Source organism: Aythya fuligula, chromosome 12 (genome assembly GCF_009819795.1).
Source record: "Aythya fuligula isolate bAytFul2 chromosome 12, bAytFul2.pri, whole genome shotgun sequence".
In the NCBI taxonomy this organism is placed as follows: domain Eukaryota; kingdom Metazoa; phylum Chordata; class Aves; order Anseriformes; family Anatidae; genus Aythya; species Aythya fuligula.
In genome coordinates this window covers 18853750-18878016 of record NC_045570.1, presented here as the reverse complement: position 1 = coordinate 18878016, position 24267 = coordinate 18853750, and the positions used below count along the sequence as shown (strand labels likewise).

The 24267-nt window shown below is 55.2% G+C and overlaps 1 protein-coding gene across 1 annotated transcript; it reads left to right on the top strand.

Annotated features, from left to right (window-relative positions):
* The first annotated feature begins 2508 nt into the window (after positions 1–2508).
* On the top strand, positions 2509–8271 carry IRF8 (interferon regulatory factor 8). The gene is made up of 8 exons (XM_032195606.1): positions 2509–2682; positions 3583–3766; positions 4644–4732; positions 5089–5200; positions 5536–5583; positions 5964–6350; positions 6621–6733; positions 7569–8271. Exons 1-8 carry the CDS (start codon positions 2509–2511, stop codon positions 7749–7751), a joined length of 1290 nt encoding a protein of 429 aa, XP_032051497.1. The 3' UTR covers positions 7752–8271.
* The last annotated feature ends 15996 nt before the right edge of the window (positions 8272–24267 follow it).

Genomic DNA, 24267 nt, shown 5'->3' with positions numbered 1-24267 from the left:
GACCCTGGTGACCCCGGCCACATTTCCCCCTTTATAACCCACGACAGCAGCCCCGGCGGCGGCTGCAGTTCCACGACAGCGAGCGGGATCGGGACGGGGATCGCGACTTCGCTCGCTATCGCGACCTCGCCCGCTATCGCGACTTCGCCCGCTGTCGCGACAGGGATCGCGACAGCCCGGCTCCGTCTCCCGGGCGCCGCCCCGCCGCGCCGCGCTGATTTCCCGGAAAGGCGCGCGCTTCACAGAAAGCGGCGCGAGATCCCGCGCGCGCTCCCACTGGGCGGCTCCCCATTGGGCGAGGGGCGAGGCAGCGCGGCCGCCCATTGGCTGAGGGGAGAAGGGGCGGGGCTGGGCGGCGGGCGCGCCCTGCGGGGGGCTATAAGGGCGCGCCGGCGCGCCCGGGTGCGGATAGCGCGCAGCGGGGCGGCGGCAGGTATGGGGCGGGGGTGTTTATGGGGCCGTTTTGGGGCTTTAACGGGGGTTTTGGGGCGTGGGGGGGTGAGGGGAGGGGGTTCGTAGGGTGGCACAAAAATGGGGGTTTTAGGGGAGTTGGGGTGTAAGGGGGTGGGGGGGTTTTGGGGTTGCACCGGGATGGGGGTTTTAGGGTCGTGGGGTGCAAGGGATTGGAGTTTTAGGGTTGTAGGGGTGCACGGGAAAGGGAGTTCTAGGGTTGCATGGGGATGGGAGTTTAAGGGTCGCGGGGGTGTATGGGGAAGGAAGGTTTAGGGTTTAGGGTCATGGGGTGTATGGGGAAGGGAGTCTTAGGGTCGTAGGGGATGGGGCTTTTAAGGTCGTGGGGTGCAAAGGAGTGGAGTCTTAGGGTTGTGGGGGCGTATGGGGAAGGGAGTTTTAGGATTGTGGGGGTACATGGAGAAGGAAGGTCTGGGGTCATGGGGGTGCATGGAGAAGGGAATTTTAGGGTTCTAGAGGCGTACAGGGGTGGGAGCCTTCGGGGATGGGAGCTTTAAGGTCGTGGGACTTATGGGGAATGTGAGCTTTAGGGTTGTGGGGACTGCAGGGGATGGGACTTCAGTGTCACAGGGGTGCACAGGGAAGGGACCTTTAGGGTCATGGGGTTGCGTGGGGATAGGAGTTTTAGGGCTATAAGGGGGTGCAGGAAATAGGGTTGTGGGGGTTTTAGGTTGCTGGGGTTGCAGGAAATAGGGTTTTAGGGTGCCGGGCAGCAGTCCTGATGCTGAGAAGTTCTGAGGTCCTGGGCAGTGCTGCCCCTGTTGCTCTGGGACGGGGAGGGTTTGGGTGGGGGCTGTTTGGTGGCCCCAGCCCCATGTGGAGGGGAGGCAGAGCCTGGCCTCTGCTGGTGCTGGGAGCGGGGTTTTTCGAAAACGGGCTGAATTTGGGCCCTGTGTCACTGAGTGTCTCAGAGGGGGGCTGTGTGTGCCCCTCGTGCCTCCAGGGATGGGGTCCTGAGGGTGCTTTGGGGTGCATGGCTCTGCTGTGACCCCCTAAAAGCAGGGGCTGCGCTGCATGTCTGTGCCTTGTGGGGTGGCTGTGATGGAGAGGGGACAGGAGGTGGTGGCATTCGGCTGCTGTGAACCCCTGGGGAAGCAGGGACCGGGTCCCCATGCTGGGAACACCCAGGTCTTATCCCCCAAAACCCACCCGGACAGGATGGGTCCGGCGCTGGGCTGCTGGAGCTTTCTCACGGGTGCTGGGCCAGGTTTTTTCTGCTAAAAAGGAGCCGAGAGCAGCGAGGCTGACCCAAAGTGAGGCCACTTCACCCCCCCCCGGGTCCGTCAGCACGGCCGCTGGTCCTGGCTGCGAGAGGATGTGGTCGCACAGCCCCGCTCCCTGCGGTGACCCCGGCTGCTACCTGCGCCTGTGGCCGGTCCCCAGCCAGCGGGGCTGTTCTCACGCTGGCTGATGCCTTCAGTCTCACTTTTATTTTAATTTTTTTGCCCCTCGTTATGGCGGAGAGGGCTGCCAACCTGTGCGGTGTCCCTTGGTTAGGTGGTGGCACAGCCCAGGGCTTGAATTCCCAGCTGTGGGGTTCGGATGTGACCCATCTGTAGCCAAAAAGGGGAGTTATGGTGCTGTGCTCAGGGCTTTGCTTGGAAGCTGGAGGAAGGGTTTGGAGCAAATCGAGGAGAATTCCTCTAAAATCGCCTCTTTTCCATCACAAAAAGAGAGGTTTTAGGTACAGACAGGCACAGGGGAGCTGCTGGGAGCTGTGTCCCCGCAGGCAGTGCTGTTCCAGCCGTGGGAGCGCAGTGGGGCTGCTGTAACCCCAATTGCCTTTTTCCTTTTCATTTCCCTGCTTGGAAATATCGCAGCCCCCTGGCTCTCCAGGGTCATCGCCGCTCAGGTGCGGGACTGCTTGTCCTAATTAAATGCAGCAATTAAGACCTGTCTGAGAGCCCAGCTGCTGCTCGAGCAGGCAGGGGGGTGCAGGGAGGCTGCGCTTGCGGGACGGACGGACAGATGTCCCCCTGGGATGGACAGCCAGACGTTTTTCCCCCCCTCTGACGGGGCTCCCACCTCTCGCCCAGGATGTGCGACCGTAACGGCGGCCGGCGGCTGCGGCAGTGGCTGATCGAGCAGATCGACAGCGATCTCTACCCGGGGCTCATCTGGGAGAGCGAGGAGAAGAGCATGTTCCGCATCCCCTGGAAGCACGCCGGGAAGCAGGACTACAACCAGGAGGTGGATGCCTCCATCTTCAAGGTAGGGCCTGCCCTAGGCTTCTCACCGGCTTCCTTCTGAAAAGACTGGATTGACTTTTTAAAAAAAAAAAAAAAAAGCCTTTGAGGGAAAGAAGGAAGGAAATCCCGGCTTTTTCCCCAAAATGTGAAGTTCCTCCTCTCCGGGAAAACTGGAGAATTCGGTCTTGAACTAAAATGGACTGAGAAAGTCAGGGTCTTCCCCAGGAATTCCCATCCTTCTGTCCCCATTTCCATCCGTTGCTGTATCTGTCCTGACGAGCTGTCTTTTGGGGGAGGGCCCTCAGTGCCTAGCGGAGGAGCAGTGGGATATGAGGCTGGCGGGGCTGTGCTGAATTCAGCCACCTGAAAAAATAGAGTATGGGGAAAAAAAATCAATATAGGTAGCTCTGTACATATTTGTGTGCTTTAATAGATAATATTTCATCATCTCCAGTAGTAAAATGAGCTCTCCCACCTCTCATGAAAGCACAGCTGGCGTTCTGATCTTCAAAAGAAACCAGCTGTCAGGTATTAGCCAGCAGCTGGAAATGGGTTATTTTGCTGTGAGTTTGGGTATTATTAAGAATATCACAAGTTTGGATGCGCATCCTCGCATCGGTCAGCACAGAGGCGAAGTTGCACGCTTCAATCTTGGCTCTGAAGCTGGGTGTAAAGGGTGTGGGGCCAAATCTGGGGCCTGTAGCTTGGTGTGTGGCTGGCACATATAGGGAGCATGACAATATTGAAGTTTTTTGGGGTTTTTACATCCATGTGAGGTGCATTTCCCACCAACAGATGTGCCTGAGTCAGGCTGTGGCCCCAACAAAATGCTCGCTGCAGCCCCAGCGCATTCACCCCTTGGACCAAGAGGGTTTGCAGAGCTTGCATGGAGGATTATTTTTCTATTTTTGCTGTTTTTTAGGCTTGGGCTGTTTTCAAAGGAAAGTTCAAAGAAGGCGACAAAGCGGAGCCGGCCACCTGGAAGACGCGGCTGCGCTGCGCCTTGAACAAGAGCCCCGACTTCGAGGAGGTGACGGACAGGTCCCAGCTGGACATCTCCGAGCCCTACAAGGTTTATAGGATCGTCCCGGAGGAGGAGCAGAAATGTGAGTGCCCTGAGGAGGGCCCAGGCCCGGGGGCAGCCCTGGCTGGGGCTGACCTACATCTGAGCGGTGCTTGTGGGGCTGACCCCATAACTTGGGGATGTGCCCCGTGTCCCTTTTTAGGGCTGGGAGGTGGGGAAGGAGCTGCTGGGCTGGCAGGGAGCGAGGGTGGGATTTCCCCTTGCTTAGGATACAGGGAATAACTGGAGCATCGTGTGAGCTGCCAGGCTGTGACGCTCTAGGGACAAACCTGAATCCTTTTTCTGCTCTGGGGGATGCTTGAGCCCACAGCCCTTTGTCCTCCTGCCCCCCACCCTGGCAGGGAGCTAACTAAATCCCTTTTCTTGGCACTGCTGAGAGTAACAGCAGCTCAGCAGAGCAGTCGCTGGTGAGGCGCAGGTCACGCTAAGCACATCTCTGCTTGTGGTCAGGCGTGCGTGCGCTTTTCCTTTTTTCTTGCAAGTTTTCACTTAAGAAAAAAAAAAATCATCTTGCAGGAAGCCTGCCTCTAGCATCTCCTCTCCTTCGTGTTCACACGGGGCCCGTATGCAAATGGTGCTGCAGGTTCCCACCGGCAGCGGGGCTTGGGGGGGAAAAAAGAGAAGCAGCAGCAGCAGCCCCGGTCTCTGGGGTGCTCCAAAAACCCCCTCTCCTGTGCTCGAGCTCCCAGCCGAATTTGCTTGGCCTCGCTTGTAGTCGCCGTGTGCTGGTGCTGTTTGTCGTGAGCTGGTTTTTGGCCCCAAAACGCAGCTGCTGGGGGTGCGCTGGGTCGCTGCGGTTCTCGGTTTCGTAACTTTCGCGGGGCGAAGGGTTTCCAAAAGCTGGTGGTGTGGCGAGCTGCGGGTGGGTGCCCTGCCTGCAGCCCTGCCCTTCTCCACAGGCAAAAGCAGTGTCGTGACCGGGAGCAGCCTGGCCGATGTCATGGACATGGACTGCAGCCCCTCTGCCATCGATGACCTCATGAAGGAGGTGAGCCCTGAGCACGGGGACGGGTCTGAGGTTAAACATCCGAAGATTTTGGGAGCCTGGCGTGTGTTCTCGTGGCTGTGCTCATTTGTCCGAGGTCTCAGCGCGTGTTTTCCGCGTGCAGTTGGGTTGTGCGGACACTCGCTGGGGGCTGCGGGCTTCTCGTGCCTCTGTTCCCCTTCTCAGAGACTCTCAGGGTATTATTTGGGTGTACAGCCTGGGGAATCCTGCTCTATTCCTACCCAAAAAGCGTTCACGAGTCTCTCTGCGTCCTTGCTTTGCCTCTTTGGGTGGGATCCAGCATTGGGTGCTGGGATCCCGTCCCTGGTTGATCTGATGGGTTTCCTATCCTCTGCCAGCCCCCCTGCGTGGACGAGTACCTGGGCATCATCAAGAGAAGCCCCTCGCCCCCCCAGGAGACCTGCAGAAACCCGCCGATCCCAGACTGGTGGGTGCAGCAGCCCAACCCCAGTAAGTAGCTGGTGGCACTGGGGGCGTTTAATGGGACCCAGCTCTTTGTCCAGGGCGGTGACTGCAGCGAGGGGTGGTGCAGGCTCCCCCGGGGCACCACTTGTTTCTTGAATGTGTTCCTTAAAAATGCTGGAAGTGCTAACTGGGAGCACTGCCGTGGCACCCAACAGCGCAGCATTCCCTGCACGATTTTAAGTTCAGTGTTTTTGGAGTCTTTTCTGGCTTGTTGGGAAGGGAAAGCTTGGGGGTGGCAGCTGGGGATTGGGGTTTGGGAAAGGATGGAGCTCCTGGAAGGAGCTGGGCATTTCTGACATCTCTGCTCTCTCTGCCCGCAGCTCTGCCCCTGATGAACGGGTACACTGGCTACGAGCAGCAGCATTCAGGTGAGGCAGCTCCCATTCCCCTGCGTGTTTCTGGGCTCTGGCCATCACGCTCCTCTCTGGGACTTGGTCTTGCTCGTGTATGTGTGTGCCATGGCACAAGGCTGGTCTGGTGATACTCCCTGCTTTGCTGGAGTGTCCTGCAGGGTCAGCATGCTGAGCATGACATTATCCCCTGCAGTGGGAGAAAAGGGTTTGGGAACTGGAGCTCTCGCCTGCTTCCAGGCTGAGTGCTGGAGGTGTCCTCCAACAAATAAGAGGTCTCCTCCAGACTCTCCCAGGGGAATTCTTGCAGCTCCCTGGGGATTTGGGCCCTGCAGCAGAGAGCAGGGAGGGTTTGGCCGCTCCTCCTGACGGGCTGCGTGCCCGCCCTTCCCCTCCAGGCTACTCCCAGATGGTGATCAACTTCTTCTACGGAGGGAAGCTGGTGGGCCACATCACCACCTCGTACCCCGAGGGCTGCAGGATCTCGCTCAGTCAGCCCTCGGGCTCCAGCGAGAAGCTCTACGCCCCCGATGCCCTGGAGCACGTGAGGTTCCCCTCGGCTGAGGCCATCCAGAATGACCGCCAGAAGCAGATCACCAAGAAGCTCTTCGGGCACCTGGAGCGGGGGGTCCTGCTGCACAGCAACAAGCAGGGCATCTTCATCAAGAGGCTGTGCCAGGGCAGGGTCTTCTGGAGTGGCAACACCATGCTGTACAAGGACAGGCCCAACAAACTGGACCGGGACGAGGTGGTGAAGATTTTTGACACCAACTTGTTCTTCAGAGGTTTGTAGGAGCGTTCCCTTCCCTCTTCAACTTCTCTAGGGGTTGTTTTTCTCAGGTGGTCTTTCCTTTTGGAGCACTTTGGGGTTATGACTGGCCATCACTGAGTGGTCTGAATTAATAACTGATCGTATAGGGTCTGGGAAGGAATAATTAATTGTGGTGGTGTGTAGCAAACACCTGGCTGCTCTTGAGCAGGCCCCCAGTGTTGTGCTGGGGCAGGGTGCGAGGTCCCCAGGCTCGTGGTGTCTGACCGTGCTCCTGTCCCGGCAGACCTGCAGCAGTACTACAACAACCAGGGCCGCTACCCGGACAGCAGGGTCATGCTGTGCTTCGGAGAGGAGTTCCCTGATCCCACGCTGAGGTGTAAGCTCATCCTTGTCCAGGTACGGTGGCTGCCCATCCAAGCCCTGCTTCTGACCCTGGCACTGAATTTTTCCTCCTTGCTTTCTCCTTTAAGGCTCTAGCTTCCATCCCTGGGAGGCACAAACATTGCTTGTCAGACCCCTTAATCTGGCTAGATCCCATTTGCAAGCACAGCCTCCACATAGCACGCACCTCATAGATCTCCTAGTGGCTTAGAAAAGCTGTTTTCTGCCACTTTTCTGTGTCTCTGCTTTGCTCTGCTGCTTCCTCCTGCTCCTGCCTCTTGGTGTTGGGATCTCTGCTCTCTCCTGTGGGGAAATAAATCCCTGGAGTGGCTGTATTAAGTGATACACACTTCACTTGAAGTAGTTGAAGCAGGGCTAGGAGCCCAGAGGCAATTCCCGGGGTATTTCTGGCATCCACACCCAGCACAGCACCCCTCAGGCCTTCAAGGTGCTTGCACCAAGGACACGAGACCGGGGCATGGAGGGTGTGGGGTGGGCACTGCAGCAAGCAGAGACCCCACTGAGTGTCTGCGAGGCCCTGGAGGGGATTTGTAAGCTCAGAGCTCAGCCCTGCTCCTCTAGGCCCAGCTTTCTGACCTCTTGTGTAGCGCACACACCTGAGGCAGTGTGTGTGGGGATGTCACCCAGCCCATTTATCCTCCCCCATTATAGAGGACCACCAGTGACATGTGCTAGGGGTGCTTAGGACGAGGTGGCTTGTGGAATTCGGGCCTGGCTGGATGTGGCCACAGCTCCTCCGCTCTGTGCTGTCACCGCGGTGGGTGGCAGCAGGACGCCTCCAGGGAGGTTCCTCTTCCTCCATCCTCCTCACGGCTCCCTTCTGGCCTAGGTGGAGCAGCTGTTCCTCAGGCAGGTGGTGGAGGACGCGGAGAAGGCCTACAGCAGCAGCAGCAGCCCGCTGGTCCCCGCGGCCAACGAGACGCAGCACGAGCAGGTGTACAGGATCTTCCAGGACATCTGCGGCCCCCACCAGCGGCCCCTCTTCAGAGAAAACCAGCAGATCGCCGCGTGAGCCGCCTCCTCCGCCGGTGTCAGTGGTCTGGGTCGCTCCAGGCCGGTTTGGTCCCATTACTGCCCCCAATTCCCCTTTTTTTGGCATGTTGGTTCGTGTTCTTTGCTGTTCTCAGTCCGGAGTCTGTGTAAGCAGAGCGGTAAAAATTGCCAGGAGAAACTCAGCTGAATGCCCAGCGGTGGTGCTGGGGGCTCTTCACTGATCACAAAAGCTTTTGTACCAGATGTGACAGTCCCTGTGTCACTGCAGCTAGCAGACCTGGAGCTCACAGCTCTAACAACCTGCCCCAGCCATCTGCCACCTGGACCTTGCACAGTATAGCGTTTTGGAAGGAGATAACTCTTGGAAAAGCCTTAAAATTCTCAAATGTAGTAAGTTCTTCCCCAAAATCAACCCCTCCCTGCCTCTGCCAAAGTGTTTGCAGTCCTGCTGAAGGCTGTGGTATGGTATGCCTTCTGAGGTGTACCTCAAATTCTTGTTTGTTTTTGCCATGAGGTTTATATTTTTATCTGTAATATTGAAGTATTTTTGAGATTTGGAAAGCAAAGCAGAGATTATATATGTAAATGTTGAATATAAGAATGTAGAAATCCTTAATTTTCCTAACCAAAGATGGGAGTTTATACAAGTCTTTTTATTTTAAAGATTGCAGCATAGTGTTCGTAGGTTGGCTTCATCCTCCCCAGTGCACGTGTCGGTCTCTCCCAAGCGTGACCAGGCAGCAGCATCCATGTGGAAATCCTCATTAACACACTTTGTGTGCCCAGCGCCGGGGAGCTGCTTGGGCACGGGGCTTGTGCCTTGCAGCTGCTGCAAACCAGGACCGTGCATGTGTATGTGCTACGAGGCTGCGTATTTATTTTATGCCTAAACTTTTGTGAAATGTTTTTGTAATTTTATCTGCCTGCGATTAAAGTGCTATATTTTGTATTTCTCTTGTGATGTGTTTTGGCTGTTGCGATGAGTGGGGTGGCAAATCTCTGGGCAAGAACAAATTGGAGACATCCAAACCTTCCTCGTGGTGTGGGGTCTGTCATTCTGTCACCTCCCTCCTGCTCTGTAGCTTCAGCTGTGGGGCAGGGGAGGAACAAGCCAAAACCTTATAAAGGAAGGAAGAAAGGGGCCCCACTTGTAGAGCCATCATTCAAGGGAGCATGAAGATGTGTCCCTGCCCATCTTTGCAGCACTGAGCTGGGTGTGCACAGATCTGGCCCTTGATGCTCTGAGGTGATGGGAAGGGGTGGTCGTTTGTGGTCCTGCTCCTTATTGCCTGCAGGAACCCTCCCCAGTGTCCCTCAATCCACCTTTCTCATGAGGGAACTGGTCTATTTGAGGGTGGTGGTGGATGTCTGGGGGCAGAAAGGGTCTGTCAATGAAGTCCACATTGTCGGAAAGGTGACTGAGTATGCACCATCACCTGCCTTTCTTACAAGCCTGCTTTTTAGGCACTAACACAAGAAGCACTGGACCTTGTTTGGTCTGGGTCCTGTTCCCCCACTGAACACCAACACACTGTGATGTGCTCAGGGTCAGCCCTGCCAAGGTTTTTTGAAAAAACAAACACCCTATTCATCAGTCTCCAGATCCAGGCAGCTGGAGACTGAGTCCCTTGGAATGGGCGGAGGAGATGAATGCGAAGCTCTCCCCTCTGCTTGGGTATTAAAGCAGATCAGCCCCTATTCATTCTGATTTGATTTATTTTATTTTTATTCATGATAGAGAGTTCCACAAGTGTAAATGTGGGCATGGCACAGCTATGGTGACCTCCCTGTTCTTCATGGGGTGTATTGACCAAGGCTCCCCTCTGTGCCAGGTTGTTCTGGCTGCAGGGTTTCTATCTGTTTTTTTGGGGGGTAAATAACAGTCTTCCATAAAATAATTAATTGCTCAGCTCTCATGGGGCTTGCAGCTGACTGTTGCATCCTTCCCAGCTGAGCAGCTACAGCCTGTCTCTGTTCTGTCCCAAAGAGCAGCTTACCCTGCAGCTCCCCAAAAGTGCTCCAAGATGACAGACCCAGCTGAAGCGTGGTTGAGTTAGGGTTGAGGGACGGCCCTACATCCCATGGTGTCCTGGGGTGTGAGCCCTTTGGCAGTCTGTCCTGCCAGGCCATGTGGGGTGGGTATTTACACTACACGTTGGCCAAATTGTGCACCGGACCCCCGTGCTGGGGGGATGCTCGTGGTCCTCTCTCTGCCCTTGTGCACATCCCTTGCAGGCATTACAGTCTGTAGCTTTGGTGCCTGTGAGGAGAGGGCTGCAGATCGAGATTTCTGAGGATGCACCAGTATCCCCAGTGCAAGGAAGTCCCCAGCTCCTGGTCCTGGTACAGCTTTGGATTACAGGATGCTTGGTCATGGAGGTGGGTGGTGGGGGACAGCACCACCAGCATGCACACCCCAAGTCTTTCTTTGCTGCTTGGGGCCATCGTGGTGTCTCCCTCGGTGTTTAATCCCATTTCAGTCCTCAGAGCTCACCAGCCCAGGGATCAGCATGTTAGCACATAACATGGTTTCGCTACCACCCACAGCAAGCTGACAAAAACACGAGGAAGAGGGGCAGCCTTTCCCCTTTTCTGGCAATCTCTTCAGACCAACGAGTCCACCCCACATTGCTCGTCCCTTCCCCGGGGAAAATTTCCCCCTGGTGCACCAGGAAGCCTCCTCTCTGCAGGCAAGGTGCTGGAGGGGGAGGCGGGCAGGGGGCAGTGGGAGCGAGGTGCCTGCTCAGCTGCGATGGAACAACACGTGCCCACTTGTGAAACACATGATGGGCCGCAGGCTTGAACACCAAAACACCACTTGCGGTTTCCCCAGCTGTCCTGGAGCAGGTCCTTCCTCAGAAACCACCATATTGTGCTCGCCTGGAGCCACCTGCTATGTATTCAGGGCTCTTTCAATTTCCACCCCAAGACCGCGGAGGAGCGGCGGGGAGCAGCAGCACCTTTAGCTGGAGCTGGTTGTGCAGTTTTGTTTTTTTTTATTTTTAGTGTAACCAAAGTGCCTCAGAGCCTGGGGTGCGGTTTGGGACCGCCGCTGCCTCTCGCTCCGTAAAACCCGCAGCACGGCTCCCACCCCAAACGGCTGCCAGGCCACGAGGAGACAAGGGGGGGACGTGGAAGGACTGGGGAGGACACTGTGGGATGGGGGCAGATGGCAGAGGAGGGTTGTAAGGGTAACGCGGGGGGCTCCGTGATTGCATGCGGGGTCCCCTTGCTGCTGAGGGCTTCGTGGTGGTGTTGGGTTCGTGCTTAATGCCTGCCCCAAGCAGACATCCCTGGCTCTGTCCTCCTCTGAAATCCATCCCAAGAGAAGCACCCGAGGCTGGTGCTCAGCCATGGGCAGAGGACCAGTTGCTGCAGCAGGTGGGAGCAGGTTCCCAGACACCTGCACCACATCGCACGAAGGGATTCTAGACTATCAGTGGCATCTCTACAAGCCCAGAGTGATTTCTGCCCCCAAACAGGGCTTAAATCCCAGACCAGGTTGTTATTAACAGGGTGTGCCTCAGCCATAGGAAGGTAAAGGTTTTTTCCAGGCTGTCCCCAGCACGCTGTCGGGGAGCAGGTGCTGGTGGTGGCACCGACCCGCAGGCACATCCCAGCCCGATGAGCCCGATGAGCCGCTCACTGCAGCTGCGCCGAATCTCAGTGGTTTGGGGCTCAAATACTTTCGTTGGTTTCTGTTCACTTGGGTTCTTCTCCATGCATGGCCTCACTGAAGTGAAACCTCGGCGCCTTGGCTTGGCTCTTCGTCATCAATGGCTCGTCCACAGCAAGTCCCCAGCTGAATGTCCGTGGAGGAAGGCTGCCCTGGCTGGGCAGGAGATGCACAACCAAGTGTGGTTGGGAAGGAGCAGTGGCCAGAAGAGAAGGGTGGACCAAGGCAGAGAATGCAGGGGAATTGTTTATCGACTCCTTCTCTAAGGTCTTCCAACATAATGACAGCTATCCATAGGCTAGACCAGAGTGCTTTGATTTCTGGGTCCTGGGAAAGACCTGGTAAGTATTTCAACCCCTCACCTGCTGTTGGAGTGTTGCATGGGTTCAAAGCCAGCCATGCTGTTGAGCTATGCCAGCCTGGAAGGCTTTTATGCCACCGGGAATCATTTTCCTTGGGAGCAAAATGAGCCTGGCCCTATCCTGCAGTGCTACCAGTCTCATTCCTCAATGCTGGGTGTGGTGTTCCCATAGATTCCCATGACTTGCCGTGTAACAAACACCAAAAGGACCACTGCCCACGTCTTCAGAAGCACAATTCAGTGTCTGTGAGTCGAACCAGCTTCTGTCCATCCCTACTGCAGGCTCGAGATGCCAGCTCCGTGGGCCGAGCTCTGCTCAGAGACGTGGCCACAGCTCAATGGCAGGTCCGAACTCACGGTTGAGCTGCTGAGGAACACAACACAACCCGGCTCCAGCTGCTTCCTCCAACCCACTGCTGCTCGGCGTGGGCCCCCACCGGCCCCTCTAGGCGTTAGAAAAACAGTCACTTTTTATTTCTAGACACCAGGGTTTCCAACTGGTTTGATTGCTCAACGCCCCATTTCAGCACAGCAGCGTGTCCACGAAGAGCATCTCTGGGCTCTTCCTGCGAGCGTGTTGTAATATGGGAAGCACCCTCCGTCCTGTGGTCACCGGCAGCAGGACATCTCCTCCCTGCCTGAGGGGGCTTGGCAAACCTCAGGGATGCCTTGTGAAGGGGATGACTCCCCTACTGGTGGGACAAGTCCCCTACTGGTGGGACTAGTCCCCTACTGGTGGGACGATTCCCCTACAGGCATCGCTGTTGGAGCCCAAAGATTTGGGTTTCCACCCCGTCTCAGGTGTCAAATCACAGTTGTCACAAAACCAGCCCCGTGCAGGCAATGGGAGATGTCTGAAGGCATCTCATCAGCCCTGCGCATCCCGGCTGTCCCACAGCTGGCTGAGAAAAAGGGAGAGGAGGCAATGGGAAGAGCCAAGGGTGAGGGCTGAGCCCCGGAGGCAGGCAGCAAGATGTGCTTGCGGAAAGCTGGGGCTCGCCTAGAGGTAAGGAGATCCCAAACTCCGGGCACTTGTCATTCTGACCCCATTTCTGAGGGATGACCTCTTCCACCTGCGACTCTTTGCCGTAATGCCAGACACGAGGTCATAAAAACAGGCTCCACCCCAGCCCCAGCGGCAAAAATACAGAGAGAAAGAGTGATGCATGTTTTGTTTTGTCAGCCCATCGGGTTTATTATGAGACCAGCCCTGTGAAACCAAAGTCCAGGCTGAAATCCCCTCCCTTCCCCCCGAGTTTGCATGTGCCTCGATGTTGTGTCCTGCTCGGGGGCTATTTCTGGTGCGTGCGATTTGCTTGCAACAACACCCAGCTCAGCACCACGGCCATCCACCAGCAGTGCAAAACGCAGCCAGACAGCGCCCTGCGTCACGCCTCTCAGATACCGGGGAGCTTTTGTGGAGGAGTAACACCAAGAACTTGCACTTTGGTACTCAGGAAAGTGGAAAGTTAAAGGGCATTTCGGGCTGTTGCACAGAGATCTTGGTAATGTGGCAATTTAAAAACAAAAACTCAAAGATGGAGAAACATTTGGTTTTCTCTCTCTCTTTTTTTTTTTTTTTTTTTTTTTTTTTTTTTTTTTTTTTCTTTTTCCCCCAATGTGTGACAGCAGATGGATGTTCAGAAGTTTGTCCCAGTTCTTGCTGGCGTGGCATATGTAAATTCTCTGCTTGATGGTTTACAGGAAAAAGGCTAGGAATCCCAAACTACAAAGTGATTTTCAATTCTGAAGCAAGTAGGTTGTGGATTTCAATAGTATCAATTGCCAGCAAGTTGTGGTTCCTCCTTCTGATGATGATGAGCTTCGAAGAGACTCGTACCCCTGTAGAGCTTCTGGATCTTAATCTTATTTTTTTTATTTTTATTTTTTTTTTCCACTGCAAAAAGTCAAGAGAAAAGGTGCTGGAGGAGTCCTATGCTGGTTTTGCTGCAAGACTGAGCATTGCTGAGCCAAATTGCGATCTCTGATTCTTGGGAAAAACTGTCTTGTGCCTGGATGCTGGGGGAGAGCAGAGGGCAGCAGTCATCCCCCTTGTGCTGGAGAGCAAACTTGTGCTCCTGGCAGCTGCGGTGTGCCCTACAGATGCCTGCAGGGTTATTGTATTTGGGCAGGGAGAGGTGTGTGGGGCAATTCCTATAACCCAGCTGGAGGGCGAGGTCAGCTCCAAACAGCAGTCGCCCGGCAGCCTCCAGCTGTAATCTGGGATCGTGTCCAGCTCTTAGCTTATTAATACCGTCTCCAGCTCTGAAACTGGAGCTGTAATTCAGTAATGATCTATTTGCTCGCTGCAGCCATAAAGGAAACGTGCATTTCCTGGACATCAGACACCTCGGTGCACTCGAGCCAGGTCCCCATCCACGCTATGCCCTTTTCTCCTGGACCTCTCTCATCCCCAGCATCTCAATTCCCTGCCCAATTTTGGGAGCCCCTCAGGACAAAACCATGAGCTTCATTCTCAATCCACCCTGGGACCTGAAACCGCCGGAGGTCCTCGGCGAGGTTCCTACCAAAATCAGCGTTTCCCCATTTTTGCAGAGCGATGCTGGATGGCGGGGGGAGCCCCTCCGGCACGGCGCTGCAGCCCCCGCTGGGAAGCAGCACGGATGTGGAAGCAGCGCTGGGGGTTCGAAACAAGTGATTCCCTCGCCTGGATCTTTCTGTTCTGTATTTCTCTCGAGCAGTAACCACTTCTCCCCGAGATAAATCTGGCTCACGGACATGTCCACCGGGGGTGGGAGGCGGTGTGTCTGCAGGTTGGTCTTCCCAGCAAATGGGCTTAAAAAATGGAAAAAAGGGTCAGCCTAGGGAATGGTGTCACCACTCTGCCTGGTTTTATTTTGGGGGGAGGTCTCAGCATCTTCTCTGCAGAGATCCCGAATATTTGAAGGGATGGGCAAAGCCTCGAGGCTCTGCCTCCTGGGGCAGACGGCTCCCAGGTGGAGAAGGGCAGGGACAACGTGATTCCTCTTCAGGCAGTGAGGGAAAAGGCAGTGTGAAATGTTTCCTCGTGGTGTCCCCGAGTCCTGAGCAAGGGCGAGGAGAGCCAGGAGGAAGGGGTCTCATGGTCGTGTTGCTGGGAAGGTGGCTGTGGGGTTCCCCACCAAGCAGGGGATCAAGAAGGGGAAGGAAAGGGGGCAACGAGGACAGATGGAGGGCAAGGCTCATCCCTGAATCAGCCGAGGAGGAGCTGGTGGAATAAATCAACAGGCAGGGGTGAACCTCTGCCACACCAAGGCCAGCCAAATGTCCTGTGCCCAGCCTCAGCCCACGCTGGATGTCTGCGAGATGAAGGGATAAGCCTGGCAGGAGAATCTTGCTGTGGTGATCCCAAAAGCTGAGGGGCAGCCTGGACCAAATGTTGTACCTATAAGGTGGTGGCTCATGACACCAGGACCTCCGGGGACTTGGCCAATGCCCTCAATGGGTTCATGGCTCCGGTGGCCATCCCCATGAGCTCCCTGGGGTGACAGCCAGGAGGGGACTGTGGGCAGAGGGGAGGGAAGAGAAGGGACAGGGAATTGTTCCCATGGGGCTGGCGATGGCACAGGTGCTCCTGGAAAAGAGGGAATCTCCTGGGTTTCTTCTGACATGCCCAAGAGTGGCTTCAGCTCAAGGTGCTGCCTCGGTTCCTCTTTCTTGGCCGTGACAAGTGGCGGTGCTGCCTTCTCCCTGGTGGCTGCGTGGCAGGGAAGGAGGCCAGCGGCGGGCTGAGCAGGGGGAAAATGAACCTGCCGTGCCCGCTGTGCTACGGCTCTGCCCTCAGAGTGGATGTGGGAAACTCTCGGTCTTCACGAGGGACTGGAAATTCTGGGGTAATTATAACCTCGCCGTGGGTTGTGAGAAACCAAGGGGCTTTACAGGTCGCCGTGCCGGGCAGTCAAAGTCACGGTATGCAACTTCCCCAGGAGAGGCAGCGAGACACAGCGGAGCCGTGGTGTGATGGGGATGAAGGTGGCACAGGGAGGGCTCGGGGCATCGGGAGCAGCTCTGGGGGATGTGCTCCAGGGCTGCTGGGGCTGGAGGAGCCCGTCTTTTCCATTCAGCCTTTCTGGGTGAAGCTTGCTCTCCTCCAACAAAGCCAGGAGCTGGCGTTGAGGGAAGATTTGGGCAGCAGGCGGGCACCTGGCCGGGCTGTTTCGTTAGCGCCCAACCTGCCCAGGAGCTCTTCTTTCTGTGTCCCTAAAACAGCAGCCGTTCTTTATCCTGCTCTGCATCACTCTGAATTTCACTGTGTGGCCCCAGGGAGGGCCCTGGCTGAAGGAGAGCAGCAGCTTTTGCTTCATTCAGAGGTTATTTCACGTTTGCTGCCAAGTGGCAGCAGCAGCACCCCGAGCTGCAGGAGGAAACTGCGCTCGGCGCTGCGCCGGCTGCCACCTCTGGTCCTGTCCCTCCTGCTCCAGAGGGCAAGGTCTGGTGGCAGGGGTGATGTGCCGCTCAGGGCAGGGATGGGTGACAGATCACAAGGGCAGGAATGAGTCAGGACATTGATTTATCCCTTTTATAAGCGCGCTGTAAATTCTTGCTTCCAGCCTGACCGCCGGCGAGGCACCGAGGGGTGATCCCAGCTCTCCGGGCATCGCGCTGCGTCTGGCAGCACCGGGACCCACCCTGTGGGAGCTGCTCTGCCCCTGACCCTTGGCTGCACTGACTTGAGTACGCCTCTATTAGCTTTTCCTTGAGATTAGAAATATTTGCAAGTCAAGGTTCCTTTCTTTTCTGTGTTTTAGCCTTTTTTTCTATTATTTTTTTTTACACGTAAATCGTAGAATATCCCAATTTGGAAGGGACACACAAAGACCATTGAGTCCAACTCTGATCTCCACTCTACATCATAATTCAGTCTTTTTTCATGGTGTACAGAGGACAGACCTGATTCTCCCCCAAACCGGTGCCTTTCCAGCTCTCGTTTTATCATCTGAAGCTGCAGGTGCGGCTATCTCAGCCGGCTCCGAAATAGCCCTCCGAAAGATGAGTGTTTAGGCTTTGAAAATCCACAAAGCTACAAAAATCCCCGGCCCCTTCCCCCCACCCCCCGGCCCCCAGAGCTGCTCTCAGTTTTGTACGTTGGCAAAAGTGGGGTTTCGCTGAAACGAGCTGCCCAAATGCCTCGGCGTCCACCTGGAGCCGCTCTCCTTTCTGCAGCTCATGATGGTTTCCTTTGGTACAGCCTTCTCGTGGACCAGACCTGGCCTTTTGGGCTCGAATTGGCCATATTTAGTCAAATCCGAGCAACGGCCTTCTGCAGAGGGATGCTGGTGCTTGTACAGCGCCAGGCAATAGTTCTGCAAAGACTTTGAGAAAAAAAGGCTTTTCCCACCCAATTCCCACTGGTTTTGGTGCCCAGCAGCTCCGAGCACTGGGCAGTTTGGGAAGTCTCACTGAGCTGAGCCATCCACTTCCAACTGGGAATTTTGCATGCCAGTGGTGGAGATAAAAACAGATTCCAGTTAAAGACCAGATCTTCAAAAGCAAATTAAGAAATAATAATAATAATAATAAAAAAAGTAGATCTGGTACAATCTGGTACACAAAACCTGTGTGCACAGGAAAGTAAAATTCACCAAATACATGTTTTCTCTGCTCGGCTGAGCTCGTCCTGCTCCTCGCAGAGCTGGGATGAGCCACATCCATCAAGACTCGCTGCCCTGACAGCAAACCGAGCCTCGGGGCTGAATTTGGACTTTGGCCCCTGCCGGGAATTGATTAGCATGCATTGCCCTGCTCTTATCGAGACCTCAGCTATCTGGTTTTGTGTTTGACTATGCGAGACGCGGCGAGGGGATGGGGAAAAGCAAACACGGTGCCACGGCTGGGTGGCTCCGTAATGCCGTGCGTGACATCGCTTCAAATCCCTCCTGAATTCAGGGGGGGCCGCTGTGAGCCGTGCCGGGGGCGCCCCTGACTGAAATCAGAATTTCCTTCCATGCTTTCGCTGCTGGCGTTACTGTAAGTGCCTCGCAGCAGCAGTGACGGGGTGAAACTCGGCGGCTGGTGCTGGTCCCATCCTGGTGGCCCCAGCCTCATTTACATCGGGCTGAGAGAGCACCGAGCGGCTTCTCAGGTGTCTGCTAGTGGGGTTGGGCGTGCGCCTCAGCCTCGCCATCAGCAGGGTCGCTCATTTTGCTCTTTCCACGAAGCCTGGAGAAATTTGGCATTCCTGAAGCTGCCGACCAGGTTCGGCATCTTCCAAAATCCCGGTGGGGCAGAGCAGAGGCGGGATGTTCAAACCACTCCTGCCCCCCACCAAACCCCAGGAGGCAGCTCGCCTCTCCCACTCTCATTCAGCCCAGCTCTGGTGGAGGCGATGCGGTCGCTGCAGCCGCTGTGCTGCTTGCTGGCTGCCTGGACCCCCACCGTGCGCACAGGAACGTGTTTAATTGAGTTAGCAGTTAATGAAGCATCCTTTCACATCCCATGCTTTTATTTCGCAGCCTTATTCAGTAGATTCGGGGAAACCTTACTGCACCAGACAAGCTGCAGGGATGGGGAGAGTGTTTTTTTTTCTTTTTTTTTGCCATCTGAGTATGACAATGAATGAGGGATGCGTTTCCTTTCTGCTGCCATTATTCATGACATTGGGCTCATTTTTGTGTTGCTTTACTTTTTTTGCCATTTTTTGGCTCAGGAGGCTGCAGCATGGGGCGAGGCATTGACCCTTCTGCTTCTGCTTCTGCTCCTGCCTCGTCCTCGCGCCTGCACCGGCCCCGTGGCAGCGATAAGCCCCATCCCCAGGGATAAGCCATAAAAAACGAGAGAACTGGGTCAGAGATGAATCCAGCCCTCGGGGATTTGCAAAAGCGCTGGAAATCTCACCAGGCCGGGCTGCATCTCATGAGATTTCTGACACTTCCCACTTCTGGCTGGGCCAGAAATACCACAAGAACAACGCTGCGTCATCACTCTCGGCGCTGGCTGCGCTTCCCACACTCCCGGCATGGATCGTCCCCGCGAGCATCCCTCGGGCACCGCGAGCATCCCTTGGGCGCAGCCCCCAGCACCCTGGGCTGCCCGCCGCCCCTTCTCTTCCTTCGAGACCCATGCGCCGAGCAGGAAGGTATTTTTGGCCGAGAAATCAAATGAGTCATCTGTGGATCCGAAGAACTATTTCGGGAGGGGAAGGAGGCGCAGTCCCATGCCGTCGCCTGCAGCGGCTCCTCCAGCAGCCCTGGCTGGGCGGCTGCAGAAGGGACATTGCACTCCCAGCCTGCCCAGTCTCCCCAGATTTGGAGCCCCCGACGGCCAGGGAGGTTGTGCAATCCCACTGCACACATTTCAGCTCGGTCCTTACCCTTTCCGCCCTCCGGCCGGGTTTGTTATACAGAGGAAGCTTGTTAGGAGCCTTGACAAACAGACAGGAAACCAAATCTTTCGCTGTGCGTACACATTGTCTGCCGGGGGCTAATTTTGAACAGAAAAAAAAAAAAACAACACACAAAAAACCTAATTTATTTCTTTTATTTATAAATCCCGAGCCTTTCGCTTTGAAGGCAGACGCACACTCTTGTTTTGCTAGGAAGTGCACGGGGCAAGGGGAAGAGCAGCGTGGAGTGGCCGTACAAAATCCGGGCTCTGGAGTTGCTGCGGGGTCACGCCAGGCTCGGATGTCCCGTGGGACATCATGGGATGTCATCGGGCAGCACCAGGACAACACAGAAAGGTGGTGCTGAAATGGTGCAGGCGCCAGGGCTCAAGTTTGGATGTGGTTGAAGATTCTGGAGGTGGAGACCACACCAAGGACCTCATGGGCAACCCAAAGTGGTGGCGGTGTGAAGATGATGCTGGGCACGGACCCACATCACCTGCCCGTGCCCTAAATGCCCTTGGGGGGTTGTGTGATGGGGATGTGGCGCCTCCAGACCGCGGCCACCTGTGTGCCATGGTGGTGAGGTCTAGTGGCCACCAGGTCAACACCTGGGGACATCACCACTGGCCAAAGTCCATCACGGCTGCAAAGTCACTCAGGTTCCCCGTGGTGCCAAGGACCTGGGGGCTTTGAGACACTCAGGAAGATCAGGGGCTCCTTTGGAGATGCTTTTTTTGTTTGTTTTCCCTGTGCTGGTGGGTATTTCCAGAGCAAGGTAGTGTGCCACGGGCAGGCAGATTATTAGTCACCGCAGCAGACTTTAAAAAGTGAAAACGCGAAGTTGAAAGCAAACGAACCTGCGGCAACTTCCCAAATCCCACCCGAAAAGGAGCAAAACTCACCTAAAAAGGCATAAAAATAAAAAAAGTAAAAGCTCCAGCATCACTATTTTTGTTGTTGTTGTTGTTTTTGGAGAAACGCCATGCTTTATTCCGAGAAAGGGGAAGCGCCGGGGCCATCGGATCTGCGGGGCTCTGCGTCCCCAGCCTGATCCCCCACGTCCTTGCCCCCAGAAATTAAAAATGGGGCTGAGCCCCAGCACCCCGGTGGTGCAGAATAAGACATGTTGGTGATGGAGAGGAAGAGAAATGTCCCCTTAATCCCCTCCCTTGCCCACTTAGGGTTTTGCATGGACGGAGCTGAGCACGGGGCTGCTCCATCACTGCACGGTGATGTCCCACCACCCCGTTTGGTCTCAGCTGCGCCCAAAGTCCCCCCTCCAGCCGTGGTGGCTCTTTTCTTTATTTAACCCTCCCTGGGCGCAGGATCGAGGAGCCACTTCCACATTTCCCCCCACCCCAGGCAGGGCTGAAAAGCCCTGGAGCCGTTTCTGCCGCTCTTGCCTGGCCGGCCTCGCTGCAGATGCTCAAACCACACTGCGTGCCTTCGCCCATCCCGGCCCCGGCAGCTGGACACGGCTAAAAATACCGCCCGGCCGCAGGGTTTCCATTCGCCTAGCCAGGGTCCTGCAGCTGGGACCGAGAGGACAGGCTAAAAATAAGGGCACGGCGCGAGTTTCGGCAGGTGCCCCGCCGTGAGCTGAAACTCGGTCCGGGCGAACGGAAGGGCTGAGCCTGTCGAGGGGCTGATTTCTGCTCGGGGAGGCTCAACGGGAGAAATAGGGGAGCCTGGGTGGTTCTCGTGCATGGGTTTATTAGGGCATCACCACTGTCTCCTTGCATCACCAGTGTTTGCAATTTGGGGCTCACGGCCAGGCCAACGAGCTGCCTTATTGGGGAGCAGAGTTGCTAAATCCGTGCCGTACCCACAAATCTCTCATTGGGGGTGAAAACCTCGGGGTCTGGCCCCTTTGCTGCAGCCCTGCAGCATTTCCCAGCTCTTTGCCTCGTGCACCAGGTGCAGGCTGGTGACTGTATAACATCCCCCCATAACCGCGTGCATGTTTTAAGAGCATCCTTGCAACCCAGCTGAGCCCCGTCCCACCCGAGAGGATGCTCCAGCCCAGCAGCCCTTTATCAATTTGGTGGAGCATCTCTCTGCTATTTCCAGCCGGGAACACGAGTTGGTGACATGCCTGAAGCTGTGTGGTCATGGATGGGTCCCCTCTGCTCGCCACCGAGCCCGGGGGGAGCCCGTCACGGCGCTGTCCCCCAGCCTTGCACAAGCCCCGCTCCTTCTCTTTCCTCACGCCGGGTGAAATCAGAGCTGTTATTTCAAAGAGCAGCTTGTGATTTATCGCTGTAATCTCAACCACAAGTTGAGCTGGCAGGAGTTAGGGGAGCCATGAGGAATAAGCGAAGGGTTAGCTATTTATTTCTGCATCCTCTATGCTCTTGAGGTTTTTATTTCTTCAAGACAAGAGCAAGGAAATATGGGTTTCTGCTGAGTAAAGAGGAGAAAATTACAAGGAAAAAAAAAAATGCCCGGGATTTGTGCTGAAGCAGCTCCCATTGGGCAGTTTCTGTGCATGTTGTTTTTTTTTTTTTTTTTTTTTTTTTTTATTTATAAAAAAAGCAGCTTTCTGAACTCTGAGAAGCAAGGTCATCGTGGGAAGCAGAGGCACCGGCCCCTTCTTGGCAGAGAAATGCCCTGGGAACGAGCGCGGGGCTGCGCTGGTGGGATCAGGAGCAGATTTAGGGGCTTGCCTTCTCCCTTCCTCCCCTCTCTGCTGCCCCATAAGTTACTTTTATGGCTCTCAGCTGTGAGCCTACCGCAGCCGTTTTGGGAAAGCACAGCTTTGCGCTGATGTTAATGGGCCTTTAAATCAAGGGCGCAGCTGAAGGGGGGAATTTGCCAAATCTCTCCTTGCTTCTCCTTCCAGGAAGGGCTGGGCTGTGGGTCTGCAGCCCAGCGTGGCCGAAATTGAGAAAGCTCACGTGCAGGTCAGAAAATCCCAAACACCGGCAGCCTGTGAAGTGACAGCGTTGTCAGCTTGGTTATTACTACCGTTATTTATTTTGGTCTTTATTTAAGACTTGAAATTCTATTTTCCCCGGTTTTTCTTTGCTTGATGGAGCCCCGGAGGTTTATTTTATGCTGAACGTCAGTGATAGACACGTTATCTCATGTGATTTCAGAGCCTGGAGATGCAATAACCCCCCAAATTTCCCAGCACGGGAGCTGGTAGAGCCCTTTGCACGCAGGGCTCTGAGCTCCTGACCTGCTCAGAAGAAAACCCATCGCTTCCTGGCTCCTTTTCCTTATCTTACAGAAGGGAAGGACATTTTCCAGGCCTGCTGCAGACCGCGGAGGAGGCAGACAGCATTTTAACCCAGGCTGAGGAAATGACAAAGCACTAACTCCCTTGCAAGGTACTGGAATAGTTTTCATTAAATGCAATCTTTGCAGCAGCCCTGCAGTTATTTTCCGAGCCAAAAAAATAAAGAAGAGAAAAAAAAAAAAAGTTGCTCTTTCTCGGCCTTTCTGGTTTGCTAATCTACTTTGACATTTATTAACAATTATTTATTTCCTTCCCCGTTGGCTGTTTGTGGTGCAATTTTTCAACCAAATAGGCATTACTCAATAATAACCTCTGCAGAAGGCAATTATGAAATGCGAAGGAGTGCATTGCAGGGGCTGGGGAGAGGGATCGGGGGCCCCTTCTCCTGCACAAAATCTCCTCTTTTGGCACCAACAGAGCCACAGAGGCAGGGTCCGGCCAGGTTTGGTGCCCTGCAGAGCTCAGTCCTTGTCACCATCCCTTCTATAAAGGGCACGGGGGCTTCTCCCTGTTATCTGCTGCATTGCATGGAGCAGGATGAGAAAGGCAGGGTTAGAAAAATCTGTTTATTTTATTTTTATTTATTTATTTATTTTGGCGTCTCCTGGGTAATAATTCTCTTTCTCCCCCTTGGGTTTGTTGATGAGGAAGGCTGTAAGAAAACAGGACTCTTCTTCCTTAATGAAAACTCTCCATGCTGGGAGACTCCCACGAGTTCCCAGAAAGCCACGAGGTAAGGCAGAAATGAAAACCAAGCCCGGGCATCACCCAGCACAGCTTGGCAGGAGTGTTCCCCATTTTGCCCAGCCGCGGGGCAGAGCTGCTCGCCTGCCCTGCAAATTCCCTCCCCCCGCACCCCTGATGGTGACTTTCCTTAGAAAAGATTTCATACAGCCCCTTGCATGCAACAAGCCACAGGTTGAGGGGGGGAAATAAAAAGCTTTTTGTTGAAATAATTGGGTTTGCTAGGAAATAAAGCTGGCATTTGCACGCGGTGCCACCACCACGCACCTTTCCCAGTGGGTGCTGATGGGGATTTTGGGCATGTTGCTGGGGACCATGCTGGGGGCAACGTTCTGGATGATGCTGGGGGCAATGTTGGCCCCTCTCATCCCACCCAGCTGGGGAAAAAGATGCAAAACCCATCCCAGAAGCAGCCAGGGTGGGGGGAAGGCAGGAAGCAGCCAGCGAGGGGTGCGAGCGCAGCGTGCGCTGCTCGAGGGCGGGGGACAGCCCACTCCTGGTTCTGCTTCGCTGCAGCTCTCACCTAAAATAATCAGCCCCGCTGCAGTATTTTTTGCTGGTTTGGGCAACTTCATTTTCATTTTCCGAGCCATTTCCTGGCGGGGACCCACGCCAGGGCTGTGCACGGCGGCGGTGCTGGGTTATTCAGCACCAGGCGCTGCAGAGCTGCAATTTGGGCTGGTTTTGCTGCTTTCACCCATTTCCCTATGCCAGATCTGTCAGATCCATAAAGGCTGGAGATGGAGCACCGCGCTGCTTGCTCAGCACTATGAATTCTTACACCGTGCATGCTGTGGGACCGGCACGGCTGATGCGTATCCAGCAATAGCACGGCGCCAATTATGTAATAAAATCCCTCTGGGTTATGATAAGCTTGTTAAATTATCTGCGCTCCGGCAGACAATATGCCCAAACCTTCTGCAGGCACCACATGCTCTGTGAGACGAGCTGGAGCTCACCCACGAGCAATCCCACGGAGCTGCAGCGATGCGCATGAGCCCTCGAGGACTGCGGGGCCATTCCCTGTTCCTTTCTCTCCATATGCCACGGATCCTATAATCCCCAGGGCAGCGCACGTACTGAGCCAAACCCTGTTTATATTCCAATTTTCTCTGCGCTATAAAGGTCTGAGAACATTTCCCTTTGGATTTGTGGATTCTTTTAAATTGTCCTCCCCAAACAACTCTTT